This window comes from Hippoglossus hippoglossus, chromosome 4 (assembly GCF_009819705.1).
Source record: "Hippoglossus hippoglossus isolate fHipHip1 chromosome 4, fHipHip1.pri, whole genome shotgun sequence".
Classification (NCBI taxonomy): Eukaryota; Metazoa; Chordata; class Actinopteri; order Pleuronectiformes; family Pleuronectidae; genus Hippoglossus; species Hippoglossus hippoglossus.
The window spans coordinates 23,624,763-23,644,937 of NC_047154.1; the positions used below are offsets into that span (position 1 = coordinate 23,624,763).

The 20,175-nt window shown below is 41.4% G+C and overlaps 3 protein-coding genes and 1 long non-coding RNA gene across 9 annotated transcripts in view; 3 read left to right on the top strand and 1 right to left on the bottom strand.

Moving 5' to 3' along the window:
* The first annotated feature begins 607 nt into the window (after window positions 1-607).
* Window positions 608-4,257, top strand: LOC117760509 (lysosome-associated membrane glycoprotein 3). The gene is made up of 7 exons (XM_034583606.1): window positions 608-791; window positions 1,539-1,644; window positions 1,963-2,045; window positions 2,425-2,547; window positions 3,006-3,078; window positions 3,173-3,343; window positions 4,072-4,257. The coding sequence occupies exons 1-7, from the start codon at window positions 756-758 to the stop codon at window positions 4,209-4,211; spliced, it is 732 nt and encodes a 243-aa protein (XP_034439497.1). The 5' UTR covers window positions 608-755; the 3' UTR covers window positions 4,212-4,257.
* Window positions 3,522-12,902, top strand: mccc1 (methylcrotonoyl-CoA carboxylase 1 (alpha)). 2 transcript variants are annotated; one of them, XM_034583588.1, is made up of 20 exons: window positions 3,522-3,533; window positions 5,476-5,633; window positions 6,089-6,132; window positions 6,477-6,616; window positions 6,747-6,842; window positions 6,976-7,097; window positions 7,227-7,374; window positions 7,493-7,614; window positions 7,695-7,806; window positions 8,262-8,343; window positions 8,443-8,570; window positions 8,653-8,836; window positions 9,012-9,121; window positions 9,220-9,436; window positions 9,612-9,698; window positions 10,719-10,768; window positions 11,052-11,189; window positions 11,597-11,704; window positions 12,256-12,327; window positions 12,448-12,902. In XM_034583588.1, the coding sequence occupies exons 2-20, from the start codon at window positions 5,578-5,580 to the stop codon at window positions 12,586-12,588; spliced, it is 2,157 nt and encodes a 718-aa protein (XP_034439479.1). In that variant the 5' UTR covers window positions 3,522-3,533; window positions 5,476-5,577; the 3' UTR covers window positions 12,589-12,902. The 2 variants fall into 2 exon arrangements, with proteins under 2 accessions (XP_034439479.1, XP_034439478.1); XM_034583587.1 differs by lacking the exon at window positions 3,522-3,533 and having other exon boundaries at window positions 5,328-5,633.
* Window positions 12,903-16,047: 3,145 nt separating this feature from the next.
* On the top strand, window positions 16,048-16,724 carry LOC117760513. The gene is made up of 2 exons (XR_004613688.1): window positions 16,048-16,573; window positions 16,618-16,724. It is a non-coding gene; the product is annotated as an uncharacterized LOC117760513 (long non-coding RNA).
* A 1,773-nt stretch (window positions 16,725-18,497) lies between these two features.
* Window positions 18,498-20,175, bottom strand: part of atp11b (ATPase phospholipid transporting 11B (putative)) — a 39,603-nt gene continuing 37,925 nt past the window's right edge. For all 5 annotated transcript variants that reach the window (XR_004613684.1, XM_034583580.1, XM_034583582.1 and 2 more), the window contains one exon: window positions 18,498-18,769. Coding sequence is in view for 2 of the 5 variants with exons in the window: in XM_034583582.1 (XP_034439473.1) it covers window positions 18,688-18,769 (82 nt within the window). In the remaining 3 variants the exon portion in view is untranslated. The remainder of the gene's footprint in view (window positions 18,770-20,175) is intronic.

Here is a 20,175-nt window from a genome sequence, read left to right on the forward strand (position 1 = left end):
TTTACCTCCATCATGAGAGAAAAAGTCAATATGTTCTAAATGTGGAAACTTTTCTGTGGATGAACTGAAGATACACAAAAGAATAAACTGGAAAAGTACAGTGGTATACACCATGTATATATAATGAAATATACAGTGTGTGCACATTATACATTATTATTAGTCCTGCAGTCATTCTGAATTGTTAAATGTAGCCTGTGCTACATGTTACTTAAAGTAAAACTAATATAATAATCGAGAAAATGTACAAGATGATATGTATTATTATTATTATTATTATATCCCATGTGACTGTTACACTATTACATATCATATCATTAGATTATTATCAGTGATGCATTCATGTGTTTTCCAGGATCAACACAGATGCAAGTGACATGAAAATGATAAAATAAAAGAACATACAACACTTTTTGTATATTTTAGTTATTAACTATAACAAAGTATCATGTCACATGTAGATTAATGTACATTTACAACAGTTCATCCAAACAGGAGCTCACAACTCTTTTTCTTCACTTTATTCAACATGGAGTTTTTCTTGCAGGTGTAATTTTCGGTTTGTCTGTTCATCACTTTGACATCAGAGGTGTCACGTCTGCTGTCACACTTCACTTCCTCTGCTCCGTCCTCTTAGTGTCAAACAGTTTCACACTGAACCACTAACGAACGTCTGCTCCTCCTGCTCTGGTCTCATTTTTTCTCACGCTTCTCTCTTCCTCTGCAGCCACGATGCTGAGGTGTCTCTCGGGCCGATGGGGTCTTCTCCTCCTGGCTGCTATGATTCCTGGTAAGTTTGATGGTATTCCAGTGTATAGTAATATACTGGAGCATGAACTCTCTCTGTGGCTCAGTCTTTGTCTTTGTCTGGAACAAACACATTTCAGTGTTTGATGGAACGTCTGTGCTTCTGAGCTTCTCGTGCAAATCCTCTGTTCCTGAACGCGACACCGATATCATTATATATTTATATTTATATATTTATGATATCATGCAGCACCAACTTCTGTTTTATAAAATATCCCTGATGATGATTTCTAATGATTAATTAATGTTTCTTTATTGATAACGACGCTGCTGCATCTGTACGCTGTCACTGCTCTCTGCTCTGTGTGTTTTCTGGTTTCCTGTCTGACTCAGTGATCGCTGCTGGTGTGGTCTTTACTTCTCCCACACACTTTGCCTTCTCTAACTTTGTGGTTTAAACATCAAATGACATGACAATAACCAGAGATTATACAAATACTACAGTGTCACATCTCTACATCTACTGGTTCACCTTCAGATATCTTTGAATACCAGCAGTTGAAGCTTTTAAACTGTTTAATCAGAAGCTATTGTTAAATTATTGTGACTGTGAAACTTTGACTGTAGACCAAGGTATAACGTTTTTTACTCTAACTCTCATAACATCTGAATAAATTTGTTGTTGATGAGGAAACAAAACTTGAGAAAGTTAAACTGGTGAAATGACCAGATTGCAGATGGTTTATTGAATTTGAAAAGGTGTCTTGTTATAAAACAATAATAAAATGTCTCTTCCTCCACCAGGCGTCAGCTCTTTCTCGCCTGCCTACGACTCTGAGGGACAGCCTCAGATCGCCCTGCCGGTCCTGCAGCCCACCGAGGCCACTCCTCCATTAGGTACACACAGACACAACACAGACACAACAAAGACACAACAAAGACACAACACAAGACTTATCATGAAACATGTGAACAAAAGAACCAGTTTCTGTTGCAGAAGGAATCATGAAGATATTGAAATCCTGGAATCAGGGCACGCTGAAGTAATAACTAAGACTAACACCTTCAAGTGCAGATGATAAAAATGAAGATGCCAAATTTAACATTTAGAAGTTATTGATAATATTACACAATTGTGTCTAATTTAAAACTCACATGACAAGTGTGTTGGTTAATGTATGTACGTGTGCACATTGTGTGTGTTTGTGTGCACAGGGACCTACATTCTGAAAGGGCTGGATGGGAAAACATGTATCAAAGCCACCATGGGAGTGGAGTTCATCGTCATCCAGAAGAAGGTTAGAGGCTGTGACTGGCTCAGCACTGTGTGTGTGTGTGTGTGTGTGTGTGTGTGTGTGTGTGTGTGTGTGTGTGTGTGTGTGTGTGTGTGTGTGTGTGTGTGTGCGTGCGTGCGTGTGTGTGCGCGTGCGCGTGCGTGTGCGTGTGTGTGGTGTCCAGCCTGTTTCCCTTGGTCTGTTTGTGTGAACGTTATATTTTTCAGTATTTCAGCCCGTCTTGCAGAAAGAGTGTGTTTGTGTCAGCATCTGTTTATGAGGCGTTAGAATTTGGTTTCCTGTTCAAACTCAACTTTAAAAGAAAAAAAGAGAAATTCAGACTCAGACAGCAAACATGCACGACTCCATTGATATAAGTAACATTCCTCTCCTCCCTCTAAAGACCTGGTATTTCAGCCTGGACCCGTCCAGGATCAGGACGAGCGGCTACTGTGGCAAAGAAGTTGCTGTTCTCTCTCTCACGCTGCCGGGAAACGCTGCCAGTCTGCAGCTCACCTTCAAAAAGGTACAAGACGCACATATTCAGATCTCAGACAACATAACCAGACATTTCACAACACGTGTCACATGTTCCCGTGAAATGAAAATAATAAAGACAACGTGAATGTAAAAGGAATTTGCAAATTGCATGTGAACAGAAGCAGAATGTGGCACAAAGCAAAAAAGTACAAACATCACACAAATAGTTCATTTCCAAAATATATAACAGAAAATAAACTGAGGTTTTCTTCCTCCACTGCTGGAAATGCTTTAAAAATATGTTTGCAATTGTTCAATGAAATATTTTATATCATCACATGATTAGAAATTCAGCTACATCAAGAAAAAACAGTCTTTCAGGTTTGTATCTATATCAAAATTCTCACAACAAATGACGAGGTTATGTTTGTTTATTTGGTAAAAATGTGCATCTGTTCATAATTCAGAGATTTCTGAGTCGATCTCTGTGTTTTATGTCTGCAGGAAAATAAAGTTTTCTACATCACCAAGCTGACTTCTCACCTGTCGCCTCTGCCTGTTTGCCCAAAATGTGCCAGTAAGACGAGACAGATTAAAAAGGAGAAGACGATAAAACAGTATCTGCATATTTTCCAGCTGTGAAATGAACCCGTCTGTGTTTTACCCCCCAGATAAGACGTTCTCTGGCTTGTTGGACCACGACAAGTTGTTCAAATCCAAGAACGGTAACAGCTTCGCCTGCAAATCTGAGAATTTGCTTTTGATGTCGTCAGAGCTGCAGATCAAACTGGTCCCGCTGAAGTTTCAGGCCTTCACTCTGACCAAAGGAGGCTATGGAAAAGGTGAGCGAGCAGAACAACGACCTGGAACTGATCGAGTCCCACTGTGCTGAATTCTAAAAGCTGAGGGGTCACGAGGTGATGGAGAAGAATCCAAAGATATAGTTCTGCAAATTAAAATGATATTTTAGACTTTAAAACAGTAAATGGTCTCTGGCCTGTAGCACTTGTTTAGTCTTGGTGACCACTCAAAGTGCTTTTCAGTACAAGTCGCATTCGTCCATTCACACACTTTTGATCCAGATGTCAGGAACCCGGGGATCGAACTACAGACATTCTGGCTAGTGGACAAACCGCTCCCTCCAAACCGCTAGACACGTGGCCGATACATACAAATCTGCACCAGTCACAGTCTGTTCATGTATAAAAGTACAAACATCTCTGTGTTAACTGGTGAAATTCTTGATTTAAAAACATTAAATGATGGTCATAGTTTTGGGAAACTCTCCATTTGACTTCAGCACGGTTCAACAGGTCAGATGTTCAAGCTGCAATAATAAATTGCAACATATGAAGCAAGAAGTGATTAAAATCCACGATTTCCATTGTATTTTTTTACCGTCCTCGTGGGACATGTGGTAGAGAAGCAGGAAGCTGTGCCAGATAAAGATTATTATAAAAAGTCTGATCTGTGACATTTGTACTGACGAGATAAGAGATTCATTTTCTGTACATATCTTTTCTGACACCAGCTCCTCATCTTCTTTCTTTACTCCTCTCCTCTGTTGCAGAGGTGGAGTGCTGGGCTGACTACAACAAGCGGGTGCTTCCCATCATCATCGGGGCCACAGTGGTGGGCATCCTCCTCATCGCTGTGCTGACCTTCCTCTTCATCAAAGACCGCAACAGACAAGGCTACGAGGAACTCTGAGGAATTGACTCCATCTCAAAGAATATTTCACACGAAGTCACAAAAGGTTTTCAAAGTCTTCTCCTGAACATGGATTTGAATTTTTATTCCACCGATGTTTCTCATAACAACATATTGTTAAAAATGCAAAAACAAATATTGTTAAATGTATTTCTAGTTATTAGCTTGGAAAATAAATATACTTCACATTTTTATTTTCTCTTTGTAACCGCTGTGAACCTGAAATTCAGTTTGTTTTAAATGTGTCTTTAACTTCTGTGATGACTTTAGTTCACTGCTGAAAGTCAGTTTGTTTTAATTTTCTTATTTGTTGTATTTTAAAAAAGTTATTTAATAAAAACGGAGACTGAAAAGTAGTTATTGAACCTTTAAAGGCCACAAGATTAAGAATTGTACACAAACAAAATCCATCATCAACTCAGATGGATGCATTCCAGGTGCCTGCTGGTCCTGGATCTGTTTACCTACTGCACAAAACTGTGAAATGTATTAGATTCTGTTTTAAATTTGCTCTGGTTTGCGACGTCTCTCTTCGTGTCAATAAAATGCAATTAATGGTTTAAGAGTGAAATTATTAGTGTAATAATTAGTCATTATTAACTCTAATGTCCTCCTGTAAGTGGATTATGTGACAGGGAAAAATGCAACTTCTAATAAAAATAATATGAATACAATAGTAATGATGTATTATTATTATTATTTTTTATTATTAGTAGTAGACGTAGTAGTAGTATTACTTTTGTTGTTACTAGTAAATACTAAAAACAAATATATACAAATAATAAACTATCATTATTATTATTATTTAAAGAAAATATGAAATACTAAAAACTAATGTTTATAAATAATAAACTATTACATTTAATATTATTATTATTTAAAGAAAGCACTAAGTACTACAAAAAATCTAAAGAAACATCTAAAAACAAATAAATACAAATAATAAACTATTATTGTTATTATTATTTAAAGAAACTACTAAAAACATATATTTATAAATAATAAACACCTCAGCAACTGTATATCCTGTGAAACACTCCCCTCTGGTGGCGGAATGAGCTCACTACAGCTTCCTCCCCGCCTCCATATCCGTGTTTCTCATTGGCTGTGGACGCTACGGGAGCCTGTAAAGATCATCCATGTCAAAGCCTGAAAACAACTCTCGCGTGTCATTGAGTTTTGTTCCTGCGTGTTTCACTTTTTTTAAAGCCCCAGATTTCCACGTGGCTTTGATCTGAGGATTTATCTTTTATTTCACTATCAGCTGCTGCGGTGAATTCACGCGTCGCCTGTTTCCACGTCCAGCTGCTCGCTCTGCTAGCCGAAGCTAAGCTAGCAGCTAGCTAGCAGCTAACAGCTGGTAGCCATGGCTGCAGTTATCCTGAGTTTCCCCAGTCTGCAGAGTCTGAGGATCTTTACCCAGTGAGTTCATCACACGCACGCACGCACACACTGACACTCTCATGTCTGCTGTGTTGTTGTGATTCTCCTCCGTCCACCGCTGACATGATTAGCTTGTAATGCTAACCTGACCAGATGCTCTGTTGCAGCTCAGATTGTAAATTATCTGCTTGTTGTCATTTATAAAACGAAACCAGGGGTAAAAACACGTGATTCCTCAACTTAACAACAACGCGTTGATCAATAGTTTCTCAGTTTGAGAACTCGTGTTGATGCAGACGAGACGTGAGCAAGGTTAAACACAGGTAGCAGCTAGCAGGGTTAGCATCAGGCTGCTGGTTCAACTCCCTGTCACATCCAGCTGTGTTTGTTTACATGAGGTTTGTCTCTGTAGTGACTCAACCTGCTGTTTCCACACTCATTCATTCATTCGTGCAGCTTCTGTCGATGATGACTCCTGTTTCTCTTCTGTTCAGGAAGCTGTCATGGTCCAGGAGAGGCGTGAGGCTGGTGTCAGGAGGTGAGTCTCTGCTGCTCGCTCTCTTAGTGGTCCTGAGCAGATTCACTCAGGGTCAACGGTACAATGGAAGGTGTTGGACAAGAAGAAACCACTCAGCTCGCCAGTGCAATAGTTACATTAAAGTAAAAAGCAAGATAGAAAGAGCTTAATGTAACAAAAAGTCAAATACACAACTATACACATTCAGAGCTGCAGTGTGACAACTTTAACTGTGTGAGTGTGTTTGAATAGTTATTGTGAATGTGATGCATCAACATAAGGACTCATAACGCATCACTGTATAAAATAGATCACCAGAGTTCATTTAAAGAGCATTAACAGGTCAGTTGTTGATTCTTCTCCAGGAGTGCGAAGGATCGAGAAAGTGCTGATCGCCAATCGAGGAGAGATCGCGTGTCGTGTGATGCGCACGGCGAAGAAGATGGGAGTCCGCTCTGTGGCGGTGTACAGCGACGCAGACATAGACTCCATGCACGTGGCCATGGTGAGGAGCTTGATACCTGCATATAAATCTCACATTTTCAGGTTTCAGGCTTGTTTTCTTAACCTGCCCTGGGATAATGTTTTCGTTTACCTTGCACTGATCAGTTTTATTTCCCTGGGTTGTTCTTCAGGCGGATGAAGCCTTTCACATCGGTCCTCCGCCCTCCCAGCAGAGTTACCTCTCCATGGAGAAAGTTTTGGAGGTGGCCAAGAAGTCTGGATCACATGTGAGTAATCCTGCAAAAAGGAGACATCTGTAATTATGTATAGAGTCTTTATATAGACTCTGAATCATTATTACTCTTTTCTTTTTCTTTATAAATCTTGCGTTTGTGTCTGTGTGTGTGTGTCTGTGTGCAGGCGGTCCACCCTGGCTATGGCTTTCTATCAGAGAGCACAGAGTTTGCAGAGGCATGTAAACAGGAAGGCATCATCTTCATCGGGCCTCCTTCTTCTGCCATTCGAGACATGGGCATTAAGAGGTGACACACACTTCATATATTAAATATATCTAGAATTTATCTCAGGTTGTCTCTAAGTATTTGATTGTGTCATGTAGTTATTTGTAAGATTATAGGTAATAGATTATACTGCTTTTTGTCCATTTTCAGCACATCAAAACACATCATGTCAGCTGCTGGAGTGCCAATCATTGGTGGTTACCATGGAGAGGACCAATCAAACGAGAGGCTCCAAGCGGAGGCTGTTAAGATTGGATACCCTGTGATGATTAAGGCAGTGCGTGGAGGAGGAGGGAAGGTAAGAGGACGGGATAAAAACAATCATGGACAGTTTGTCCTCACAATAAAGGATAAAATGTCTCAAAAATATGCATCTAATGAAGTAACATCATGTAATTGTCTGTGTGTTTGTTTAGGGGATGCGTATTGCACTTACAGACTCAGAATTCTTAGAACAGCTGGAGTCTGCAAGACGAGAAGCCAGAAAATCCTTCAACGATGACGTCATGCTGATTGAGAAGTTTGTAGAGGATCCCAGGTAACTTGTACACACACACACACACACACACTCACACTCACTCAGACTCACTAATTGCTAACCAGCCACTTCTCCCTCAGACACGTGGAGGTTCAGGTGTTCGGAGACATGCACGGTAATGCCGTCTATCTGTTTGAGAGAGACTGCAGCGTCCAGAGGAGACATCAGAAAATCATTGAGGAGGCACCGGGGGTGAGTTCACGAGGCTCTGACTGAGCAGAAGTTTGAAAAGTTACTGTGAATGAAAACAACAGTAAGAAGAAACCAATGGTACTTATGTTTACGTTAATCTAAAATCTTACATTTTAACCATTTTCGCATGAAAACTTAAACTTCAGTTTGCAACATCTTGCAAATCTGACTTGAGGTCAAGGTTCAATATTTGTTGAGCCAATTATCTCCTGGTTTTATTGTTGGCAGAGATAAAGTGTTTCACTGAACTCTAGCAGCTAAAAGGTTGTTGGAAATGTTGGAAAATAGTTTATTTAAGTTATTCCAACTGTGAACAAGGACAAACAGGAAACTGGGCAAACAGCCTGTTACACCAACATTTGCTTCACACGTCTTTACCCAAACCCACTGATAAACATTCCTCAACTGTTCAGTGTTTACACAGATTTCACAGATTTCCTTATTCTTCCTTTCAGCCTGGGATTAGTCCCGAGGTTCGGAGAAAACTTGGAGAAGCAGCAGTCCGTGCAGCCAAAGCTGTGAACTATGTAGGAGCAGGTGAGACACACAGACACCGACACACATCTCATCACATTCCCTCAGACCCACAACACGCGGTTACACTATATTTACACTACATTTGTCTTTCTTGTGAAGGTACGGTGGAGTTTATAATGGATGCCAATCAAAACTTCTACTTCATGGAGATGAACACCAGGCTGCAGGTGGAACACCCCGTCTCTGAAATGATCACCGGAACCGACCTGGTGGAGTGGCAGCTCAGGGTGAGACAGGAAACTGAAAAACTGAAGAAACTCACGGTGGAAAAGATGTAAACACTGATTCTGTTTGGTGGAAATCCTCCAGGTGGCAGCAGGGGAGCGTCTGCCGCTCCTCCAGGATGACATCATCCTAGGGGGCCACTCATTCGAGGCGCGGATCTACGCCGAAGACCCAAACAACGACTTCCTCCCGGGGGCGGGGCCTCTGCTGCATCTCTCCACCCCTCCAGCGGACCAACACACTCGCATAGAGACCGGAGTCAGGGAAGGTAGAGAGTCTCAGAACAAGGACTTCTTCACCAGATACATTTAATAACCCCTCTGTTCTTAATCATCGTAATTTTCCAATCATTCATACAAGAAGTAGAAAAAGTATCTCTGGCTCATTTAGTGCAGATATTGAAGGATGAGCAAGAGAGACAAAGTCAACGTGTGTGTTTCCAGGGGATGAGGTGTCGGCTCATTATGACCCAATGATCGCTAAGCTGGTGGTTTGGGGGAAGGACCGACCAGCTGCCTTGAAGAAGCTGCGTTACTGCTTAAGACAATATAACGTGAGAAACACACACAGACCCAGTCAGGAACAGTCTCTGTGTGTTTTCACTTTCTTTTCATCCCTTCTTCTTCTTCCTTCCTCTCCACATGTCCTCAGATCGTGGGACTGAACACTAACATCGATTTTCTGCTGAGTCTCTCGGGCCACCCGGAGTTTGAGGCTGGGAACGTGACCACCAGCTTCATCCCCCAGCACTACGCCGACCTGTTCCCCGCTCCCAGAGCTCCCAGTGGGGAAACCATCTGCCAGGCCGCCCTGGGCCTGGTGCTGCAGGAGAGGAAACACACACAGGAGTTCACACACTCATCCACAGGTGAGAGGACGAGACTTTTAATGTCAGGGCAAATGATTTGATCTGGAAAAATACACTTATTTTACTGTGTGTGTGTGTGTGTGTGTGTGTGTGTGTGTGTGTGTGTGTGTGTGTGTGTGTGTGTGTGTGTGTGTGTGTGTGTGTGTGTGTGTGTGTGTGTGTGTGTGATTTTCAGACCCCTTCTCTCCATTTGGCTCGAGCAGCGGCTGGAGAAGCAACATTCAGTTTAACAGAAGTATGAAGCTACAGGTTGGAGACAAAAGTAAGTACCAGCCACGCTGTTTGACCGTTACTGCCCCCTGGTGGACAGGAAGAGAATGAATGCAGTCACACACTCAGACAACAGAGTTTAGATCACACTTCAGTCGGGGCTGCAACAAACAATATATATATATATATATATATATATATATATATATATATATATATATGAAGACAACATGACACCTCCCCAAAGGCAAATCCAACACATCTGTATTGCCCCCTGGTGTCTGACTTCAGTATTGGCAGTAAACCCCTCCTCCATGTTAGAGGATGGAACACGGACTAAACTAAAGTCAAAGTACACATCAGATACATTTTTCTGGAAGATGGTTGCACCCGGTAGATTTTCCTCTTATTCCTCTTATATGTGATAAAAACAGAGGATGAAACCTCATGATTGACAGCTGAAAATCACTTTTGAGTGTGTGTCGGTGGGATCGTGACACTTCGGCTTCAGGCCGTGATCATTACTGCACAGACTCCGAATGATGTCACCAGTGCAAGATACTGCAGGAGGAAGTGGAGATGCGTCGTCTATGATGTGTCCATATGCAAACATGTAGAACTTTATGTTTATATACACAAACACACAGTCATATATACACATACATGTAGATAACGGGCAAACTGCAAACAGATAAATATAAATCGTAGTGTAATCGTATGTATTAAGTTGTTTTGTTTGATTCTCATCATTTATTTAGCACCTGAATCGTCTGTTGACGTTTAATCTTTGTTCGATTACATGAAGATTTGATTTATTGTGTCAGCAGCTGAGGATCTGTTTGAGTTTAATGACAGTTTGAATAATTAAGTTCAGAGCTGCTCTGCGACAGTTTGTTAATGAAGTCACATTCATTATTCAATGTTTCTATTAAAAATGTCACTGCAAAGCCCCAAAAATAACTCCAGTGCTGCTGCTGTGAAGATGAAGAAGATGATGAAGATGATGTCTCTTCACTGTTTTAATGAATCCTAAACCTTTTAAAAAACCTTTTCCTCTTGTCCGTGTCTCCAGAAGTTGATGTGGGGATCAAGTATAACAAAGATGGAAGCTATAATATGCAGGTGAGATAAAAAACAACTCTTCTTTTTATAACTGCAGCGTCTCATAAACCAGAGAGTTTTCAATTCTGAGAAAAAGTGAGAGAATTGTTTTTCATTCATTACATAAAATGTTTTTTTAGATCTAGTTTCCATGTTATGTTTTATTGAACTTTTTAAAAGCCTTGTACAAGTAAAAAAACACCTTTAAATTCTTAATACAAGTTTAAGTAAATGTAAATACAATGAGAGAAATACTAGCAGTAGTATAAGTACTACATAACTATGGTATCTACTGTTCTTTCAGATTGGCGAGGAGTCGTACCATGTGACCGGAGAGGTGGAGTTGGAGGGCGGAGCTTCGTTCCTTCACTGTTCTGTCAACGGAGAGAAGTCTCGTCCCAAACTGGTGATACTGGACAACACGGTTCACCTGTTCTCTACGGTGCGTTCCCAACACGAGTTCCTCCATGGAAACACGTTACTTCTTTCTATTTGTGAAGATCTGCAGTTCACATGTTCCACAAGTTAGCTAATTTAATGTCTCTTAAACCAAAACCTTTATTGATGAAACTCTACCTTCACCTCTGTGTTTTTGAGCCTCAGCAGTTTTACAGCTGTAAAATAAAAAGTCTGTATTTGGTTTTGTGACTTGTTCTGTTTTCAGTAATTTCAGGTTAACGACAGATTTGATGAAAGCTGAGAATCCAAGCTTCCCTCAGTTCATTTAGAGAGAATCTCTGTTCTCTGCCGTCGCTGCACGAGCTGACGTCAGGGGAAAGTCGGTTCTCCTCCTCTCACCTCAGTGAACTGTGGCTTCTGGTTTCTGACGTGTTTCCGTCTGTTCTGCAGGAGGGATCATCGCAGGTGTCCGTCCCGGTGCCCAAATATCTGGCCGGTGTGAGCGGCACTGGGGCCCAGGGCGGAGCCGTGGCCCCCATGACGGGAACCATAGAGAAGGTCAGTAGGGTTGGAGTTGCACAGAGATTTAAAAAAAATGATTTACACTTTTCTAAATGTAGATGTAAATGATTTTTTTTGTACAAAACCTTTGATAAAACTCAAATTCAAGGTCCAACAGTAAAAGGCCATTAACTTTATATAAGAAAAACTTCATTAGAGAGAAAATAGTGATTTTACTCTAAACTGGGATTTCTAACGTGTCCTGATCCGGCTCGTGAAGGAAGCAACACAAAACCTGTTGTTGGTTAAAATACGTTAAAGGTAAAAAAAACGGGTGAAGATGAAGTAAAAGTTTTTAGTTTTGCAGAAGCTTCATAACAAACCAATCAAGAGACTGATGGTTTTAATATCTTTTCATTGTGTGGTTGTGTTATTAACACTTTAAGTCTCCTGATGACTAATTAATTAAGTAATTGACTCTGTGGAATAAATGTTTGTTCATTACCTTTAATTTATAAGGAGACTTCTGATTATAATATTATATCTGAAACCTACTGACTGCCTGTTTTGTTCTACTATAATAAAACGATCCTGTTTGCTGTGTTCAGGTGCTGGTGAAGGTCGGAGACAAAGTGGCGGTGGGAGACGCACTGATGGTCATGAACGCCATGAAGATGGAGGTGAGAGGCTCCTGCAGATTCCTCCTCCTCCTCCTCACGTGATCTCACTTTAATCCAGTTTAAAACTCACTCCGCTGAGTTTCTGTTAAAGTTGATTCTTTCTTCTGTGTGTGTCTGCAGCACACGATCCGGGCGCCGAAGTCCGGTGTGATCAAGAAGGTTTTCTTCAGCGAAGGTTCTCAGGCCAATCGCCACGCTCCTCTGGTGGAGCTGGAGGAGGAGGAGGGGGAGGAGGACGGCGAGGAGGGAAGCAGCCAGTGAATTCATCCAAACACACAGACAGGAAGGAGAGAGACGCAATGAGTTACTGTGACAACAAGAGCGTCCAAGTCAGAGGAAAGTTTCTGAAAGTCAGGACGTGAGTTACCTGATGGGTCCGGTTCAGTCTGGAATGGATCGATGCCTCAAACATAAATCCAGAGACCTGACGTGTTCCTGGGTTGAACTTGAGTCACAGACTGTAAATAAAGATGGACGACGACGTCTCGCTGTACAAAGACGAAGCTGAATTATCACAGATACGAGCGCTGCCATCTTTAGCTCTTCACGTCTTTTGGAGTCTGCGCTGTAGCGACCGCGGCTCTTGAGTCCTGCTGACGCACGTTCTCGACCAATCGTGAGTCAGTCTAAGCTGTCAATCATCTTCATCCTGTTTTTGTTGTTTTTAAAGCATCAAATAACCAAATAAAACTAAACTTAACAGAAACACTGAGATATTTTCTAGTTTGGTCCATGTCCCACTTAGGAACATGGAGATGTGGTTTATGACCTATACAGTAGCCAGCCACCAGGGGGCGATATAGATAATTTGGCTTCACTTTCATGTCGTCCATCTTCATTTCCAGTAAATGATAAACGCCACGAAGATCTTTAATGTTCAGTTGCCTTTCACACAGCCGAGTTTTGTTGGTTTCTTCTCTTTTCTTTCTTGTATTTATTCAGTTTCTTTCCTCTTTGTGTTGGTTTCTGTTTCTGTTGGTTTCAGATTGTCAGGTCTCGTTTTTCTGCTTCTCTACATGAACACGTGTGGAGCAACTGAGCTAAACACTAAAACACGACAAGTTTGAGGCAGAAGATGAGAAATGAGACAAAAAACTGTCAGAATTAGTCTTTAGCAGATCAGGATTAGTTTCTGAAATCTAGAGGAACAAATATTCAAACTGAATTTAATGACCATGGATTTATTATCACTGCTCAGTGGAAACTATCTTTAAAGTTCGCTGGTTAGATTTTCCTCTTTTCTCTGATTAGTTGAAGTTGTTTCAAAGCAGGACAGAATTTAATTGTCACTAAAAACTGTTATTTTTTAAATCGTGTGGTTTTCAGTGAGCTTGATAAAGACAGAAACTTGGTGTGAACACTGACTTTAGTTTTTTTACTGTGGGGGAAAATGTTTCATGAGGTTTGTTGTGGTTTGTCTTTCATCTTCTGTTCTTCCAGACTGAATCAGATCTTTTATCATGGCTGAGAAAAGAAAAGGTTTGAGCAGAGTTAAAACCTCTTGAGGAGAAAGACCTGATGAAAGAAGAGGCAGAAAAAGGGAGAGATGAAATGTCGGTCGCAGGATTTAAACCGATGTTTGCTTGTGTGTGAATCAAACAAACAAGACGACGTGTTTCTCGTCACTAACGTTACTAACTTTGTGTTCTGAGGCCTTGTAGAGTAAAAAGTTTCCATTTGTAGATAAATGAGGTGATTTTAAAAAGATGATTATAGAAACTGGTCTGATTCTGTAATAAAGGTTTGTTAAAGTAGACCCACGCCTGCGTCTTGTCTTACCTGATGCATGTTTCTCTGAGACTAAGATCGACTGATCTTCTCTAAACATCTTGTCTCACGTTGGAAAAGTCTGCTACACAACAAATGAGTAAATGCATCTGGAACATTGGAGAAATATTAATTCATGTTTGTGTGTTGACTGAAGATCTGAACATCCTCAGCTCAGCAGGTTTCTTATTAATCTGGAGCGAACAGACTCGTCCTGTTTTAAACTGGTTGGTTATTATCTAAGGCTGCATTTATTATATTCATCAGATTTTTTTATTTTCAGTCTATAAAATGTCATAAAAATGTGAAACTACCATCAACAGTTTCTAGTCTCCACATCCAACTATAACAAATTAAGATATGTAATAAAATCAAAATATAAAACTTAAAAATGTTGAAATAATGTCATGAAGTTTAATTTATGAAACAATTTCTATTTAAAATCACCTGTTTGCAGTTTAAAACCCACAAGTCAACGTTCATTCATGAAAAACAGAAAAGAAAATCGTCACATTATTGAACTGATTGTTTCACCAACACTAAAATAACTTTGAAGGGTTAAACAAGTTAATTAATCTGCCACTTTGAGTCAGTAAATATTTTAATTGAGCAGCTCCTTATAAAAGTGAGAGAAACTAACTTTATTAGATGAATTGCTTCTTCGTCCCTGATACAAACTCTTTATTGTATTTTCTCTCCTTCATTAATCAACATGGAGATTTGTCTTGCTCATCAGTCCTGAGCTGCTCGTTTCTTTTTCAGTTAATATCTAAATGAAACGAAGTCTCACTCCAAAGAGTCGTTTCTTAAAAATGTGTTTATTTCGTAAATAGAGTCGCATCTTCATAAACATCAACTATAAGACAGATTTATGGACAGAGGAGGAGGAAGAGGAGGAGCCGGACGCAGACATCAGTCCACAGAAGAGTGATGAAGAATGAATCAGCTGAAGCCTGATTTACTGATGAGGGGGGGGGGGGGGGGAATGATCCGCGGCCTCCAGTCTCGCTGCCTGATGCTGAGTCACAGGACGTTCAGAAACCGGATCGCTGGACACTTTCATTTACTTTTCCTGTTTTTCAGCTGATTCCATCGAGAAAAGCTTTATTAGATTCCGGTCTGTGAGGAGACGCTGAGACCGACGTCACAGGCTGAACCAGCTTCAGGGAGATTTCACTTGAACCAAGAACATTTTATAATAACAAAACCCTGTGAACCCAACGTGACTGGAACATGATGTTACATCTGCAGTTAAACCCAGAGGAAAAGTCTCGATTTTCATTTGTATGTTTCTAAAGAACAAAGACGACCGACAGCTGATTTTGGTCTTTTTACTTATTTCCAAGAATCCAGGAAAACTCAAAACCTCGACTGGAGCCAGGATTTTACGGCTCTGTGTCTGAAATAAGATCCAATTAAACTCTAATGGGGCTTTTGATGGACGACACAATCGTCTCCTGGTGATAAAATATTAAATGTTAATTCTTTTTTTCACATTATGAGGCTGAGTCATCTCCTGCTTCGAGAAATAACCTGGAGGCATCGAACCAAAGAGAGAGTTTGGTTCACGTCCGAGTTCAAGAACAGATTTCACATCAGTTTCCTGCAAAAAACTGCAGCAAAACAAATCACAGAAGTACGATTCTGTCTCTAATTACATTTGATGTGAGAAATGTGACAGGACATAAAGTTTGGACAAAAAAAACAACCTTGAAACCCAAAGTGTTCGAAATTATTATTATTCAACCAAGAAGTAATTCTACAGATATAAAAATGTACCTCCGCAAACAAGGTTTTGTTTTTGTCTCAATTTTCTATTTCAAGTTTTACTCAGTTTTTCCATATTTTCTAATAATTCATAATTCATCTTTAAATCACATAAGTTTCTGTCAAAACTTCATCTTTAACTGTCACTGAAGGGAAAAGTAAACATTGTTATTGTTTATTGATATTGTAATCATGTATTAAACCTCATGCAGTTTGTCATATTGATTCATTTTGAACATGTAACCTCAGTTTATCACATTTATCGTTGCCCATGAATCGTTATCAATACTTTCACTGATGTGATGATGTCATCTCGCTTTAGTTTTGAACACTTTGGGCTTCCGCAGATGACCACAAGGGGGCGTCAGAGCTGCTCAGACACTGCAGGTGTTTGTGCACAGATCAGATTCTGCAGCCTCGAGACAAAACACTCAAACTAACGGAGGTCACACATGATGCTTTTCAAGTTTTCACTCCCAGGGGGGATCCACTGACCTCCGTCTGAATCCTGATGCTACGATAACAATGATCCTTTTATAAAAATAAGAAGCTATAGGAGTGTTTAACACGTTAAATATCAAATATGAGGTCAAATGGTTCAAAAGAAAATACAGAAGATACTTCCTGTGTTAACATTGAAACAGGAACAGTGTGATGATCAGAATCTGTGGAGTAACTCACGAACTGTAACTTTAGCTTCCTGGTTCGGAGCGTGGGGGGGGGGTTCAGCTTCCTGATCACAGATCCAGGCTCAAGTTAAACGTCTGGGGGGGGGGGGGGCGCTGCGTATTACAGGAGCTACAGATTTATTGATATGTAAGAAAAGTTCAACACAAACACAGGAAAATAAAGTACTGCAATAATAAATAGACACTTTCATTGTGACGTGCGTCCGTGTGAACCGACAGGACACCGACGTGTACCGGACTGAAAAGAAACATCCAGACGATTCAATGAATTGAAAAAAGGACGTGAACGAGTCAGATTCAGAATCGGACAAAGAAAACTTCTTCAAACATCGACCACAGCGAATCAGAAACGTGCTACGCCTGTGTGTGTTCCCTGTGTGAGCTGAGGCAAGTTGTGTGGTTCTTGATGTCAAGTTTAAAACGGTTGTCTTGTGAGGTTTTCGATATCGAATCTCGCTTCTGTCGCCTTCTGGATTCTCCTCAAAGTTCAACCTGATCTGGGATTTTTCCTAATTTCACTTTTCACAAAGCTGAGTACCACACTTCCTTCAACCAACATGGCTGCCGTACAGAGGAACACACCAACACATACACACACCAACACGCACTTCATCAAGGAGCGTGGGGGGGGGGAACATGACGAGAACGTAAGAGCAGAAACATGACTCGGATGATTTGAATGGTGACGGGTGAGGCGATGATTCGAGCAGAAAAGAAGTGAGTTGATATGTGACTTGTGCAAAAACGCTCTGCTTCCCTGTTCATCTCCTGCCGAGTCATTTATCTGATAAATCCATCTCCGTGGAGACGGACACATTCTGCTGTCTGGGTCAACGTGCACCAGCCGGGGTTTGGAAAAGCATCTCGCCATTAAAGCCACTTTCGTCTCTCTGGAAACCAAATGGAACCATTATCCCATCGGGTGCTCGGGGGCAGGTTGATTCCACCTCGAGTTCGAGTCTGTGATTGGGTAAATTTTTGCTTTTAAAACCTCCCAAAAAAAATGTCCCTGACGTCATGAGTCTAAATGCTGAGATGCTTTCTCCAACCGGGCTGAATGAGAAAAGGCATTCAGGGGAACAACAACAACAGAAAGCACAGAATCAAACAGCTCCTGTCTGCAGCTCCTTCAATAATCTACCAAGAACACAACCTTCTTGAAAACGTATGGCTTTTTAAACAGGCGCCGCCGCGGAGACGGAGGCCTGAACAGTCAAGACGAGAGAAGCAGCACGAACAGTAATAATCGTCTTCGTAACAACAACAGAAAGCTTCTGTACAATCAGGCACAGAAATACACACTTTTTTCTCTGATAAACTCCAGAATCCTTCGGTCTTTGGTTGCACGGTGGAGGTGAAGCTCCACCTACAGTATCGAGAGAATACCGTCGCTCTGAAAGGGAGCAGAGCCGCCGCATCAGCAGAAAGCTCTGGATGCTACAGGGCTGCAGGGGGGGGGTCCAGCTCTTTCCCTTTCAGTCTGAACAGGGAGAGAAGGTGCAGCGGTTTCGCCAAAAGCTCAAAAAGTTATTTATACTATGACTTCAGCTGCCGACACCATGAGAAGGTTCCTCACGTCGTCTGACTCCCGGTGCTACGTGTGGGATCCTGGCTCGTGTCGGTCAAACCAACTGGGTTAAATGGTTCAGTCCAGGTCCGACTGGCAGGAATCTCCATCCCGTGTCTCACTGGGTCATTTTAATGCCAGTTTCAAGAAAAACAAGTTTGGAAACTGCGTTGAAACTGAAAAATATCTTCATGAGAGCTGATTGGTTCAATATAAGACTCAACACATCTCTCTCTAAACCGTTTTTCATTTAAATGAGACTTCAGATTACTCTCCAGGACTCAGAGATTCTCTGTCAGCAGCAGAGAGTCTGATAGTCGTTGTTCAGATGCGTCTTGTCCACAGATGAACACTTCATCTGCTTTATAACCGCTGGAGGATAAATCAGGAAACATCCTTTGGCTTCAGACGATGCAGCAGCTCTCGTGTCAAGTTCGCTTTGCAACTTGCTGAATTGAGTTTTAAGTTGAAGTGTGTTGGTTAAAATGGCGGCAGGGGAGCGATAAGGACTCAGAGCGGAGCGGTGCCTCTCCCCCGGCTCTGTGCGCTACAGTCAGCGGCCTCTGGGGGTCAGCAGTGAGAGGCCTCGATGGGCGACAGCGTCAGGATGCTGCGATCGTTAGAGTAGAAGTTCTCCGTGTCGCTCCAAGACCTGGAAACAGGCAGCAGTGACCGAGGGTTAGGACACTGACGCAGAGTTTGTGTGTGTGTGTGTGAGATGTCCAAAGTTTTGTGTTAACAATCATCACAACCAGGCTGAAGAAGCAGAGTGAGAGGTGGAGGGGTGAAGAGTTAGTGATGAGTGTGATGTCGTTAGTGATGAGAATCTAAAGTCTCTTCTCATTAACTCACTAAACCAGATTTATCAGAACCAGATTGAGTTGGAGGCTAAAACCGTTTAGTCCCGAGTAAATTATAATAAAAGAAATTTCATTCAGAACTTCAATTGTTGCTTATTTAATTAAGTTGTTGCAGAGAAACACAGATTTAAAACATTTTAAGCGTTTTCACCTCATTACTATGAAAAGTTACTTGTGGCAAATATTTGGTGCCTCTTGAAGAAAATACTGTTGATGTCACATTCTTGGTTCTGAGGTTTGAGCAGATGAGGAGAGACTCGAGCTACGTTACTCGTGAACATGAAGTCAACACAATCACCACAAAGAGAAAATAAATCATGACGAACAAGCATCAGCAACATTCGTGCTACACAGTGAATACATCTGCTCTCAAGATGACCAGGAGGAGAATTCGATCTTCTGCTCAAATATAAAATCGCAAAGTACAGCAGGCGGTTTAAAAATCTCAAGAAAAATATATGTTTATGCTCTAACTGTACGATCTTCTTCCACAGCATTAAACCTATGTATATAGAATAGACTCTATGATATACATGACACAGCCCTCGTAATAAAAGGGACACTCTTCTGTTAGCTTAGCAAACTGGGTCTCTACTGGAAACGTCCGACAGGGACAGACTGGTGCACGATGTCGTCTTTTTTATATAAAACGCTCAAACTAACAGTCTAACGTCAAACTAGGCCAGAAAAATCCCAACATGGACGCATCAGGAGAGTCGCAGCTTTCCACCGTGAGAATCTTCTGCTAAAAGATCACGACAGCCGAAACCGCCGCTGCATCAGACGTGAACCAGAGCCGACGATCAGAGCTTCTTCCTCAAAGCAGCAGCGGGGAGGAGCCGAGAGACTGTGGTTCAACATCCTGCGAGTTCAAACAGCACAGCCCTCCTGCCACCTGATCTTCACAAGGCTGCACGAGGAAACTGTGTGTGTGTGTGTGTGTGTTTTATAGCCAAGAATATGCTAACGTCAGACCTTTCTCATCTCTGCACCCCCCCCACCTGTTTGTTTACTTCCTTGTATTTTCTAAATGTCAGTCGACCTGCTCTGAATAATTCCCACGACCTTTAGTTCAACGCCGCTCCGTGAGATGAAGACAACCGTTTTAAAACCTGGTAAACATGGAAACAGGCTGATGACTCAAATGGTGATTTGACTGGAGGCGCTCTCTCACGTGCTGCATGACGCGCCCGGCTGT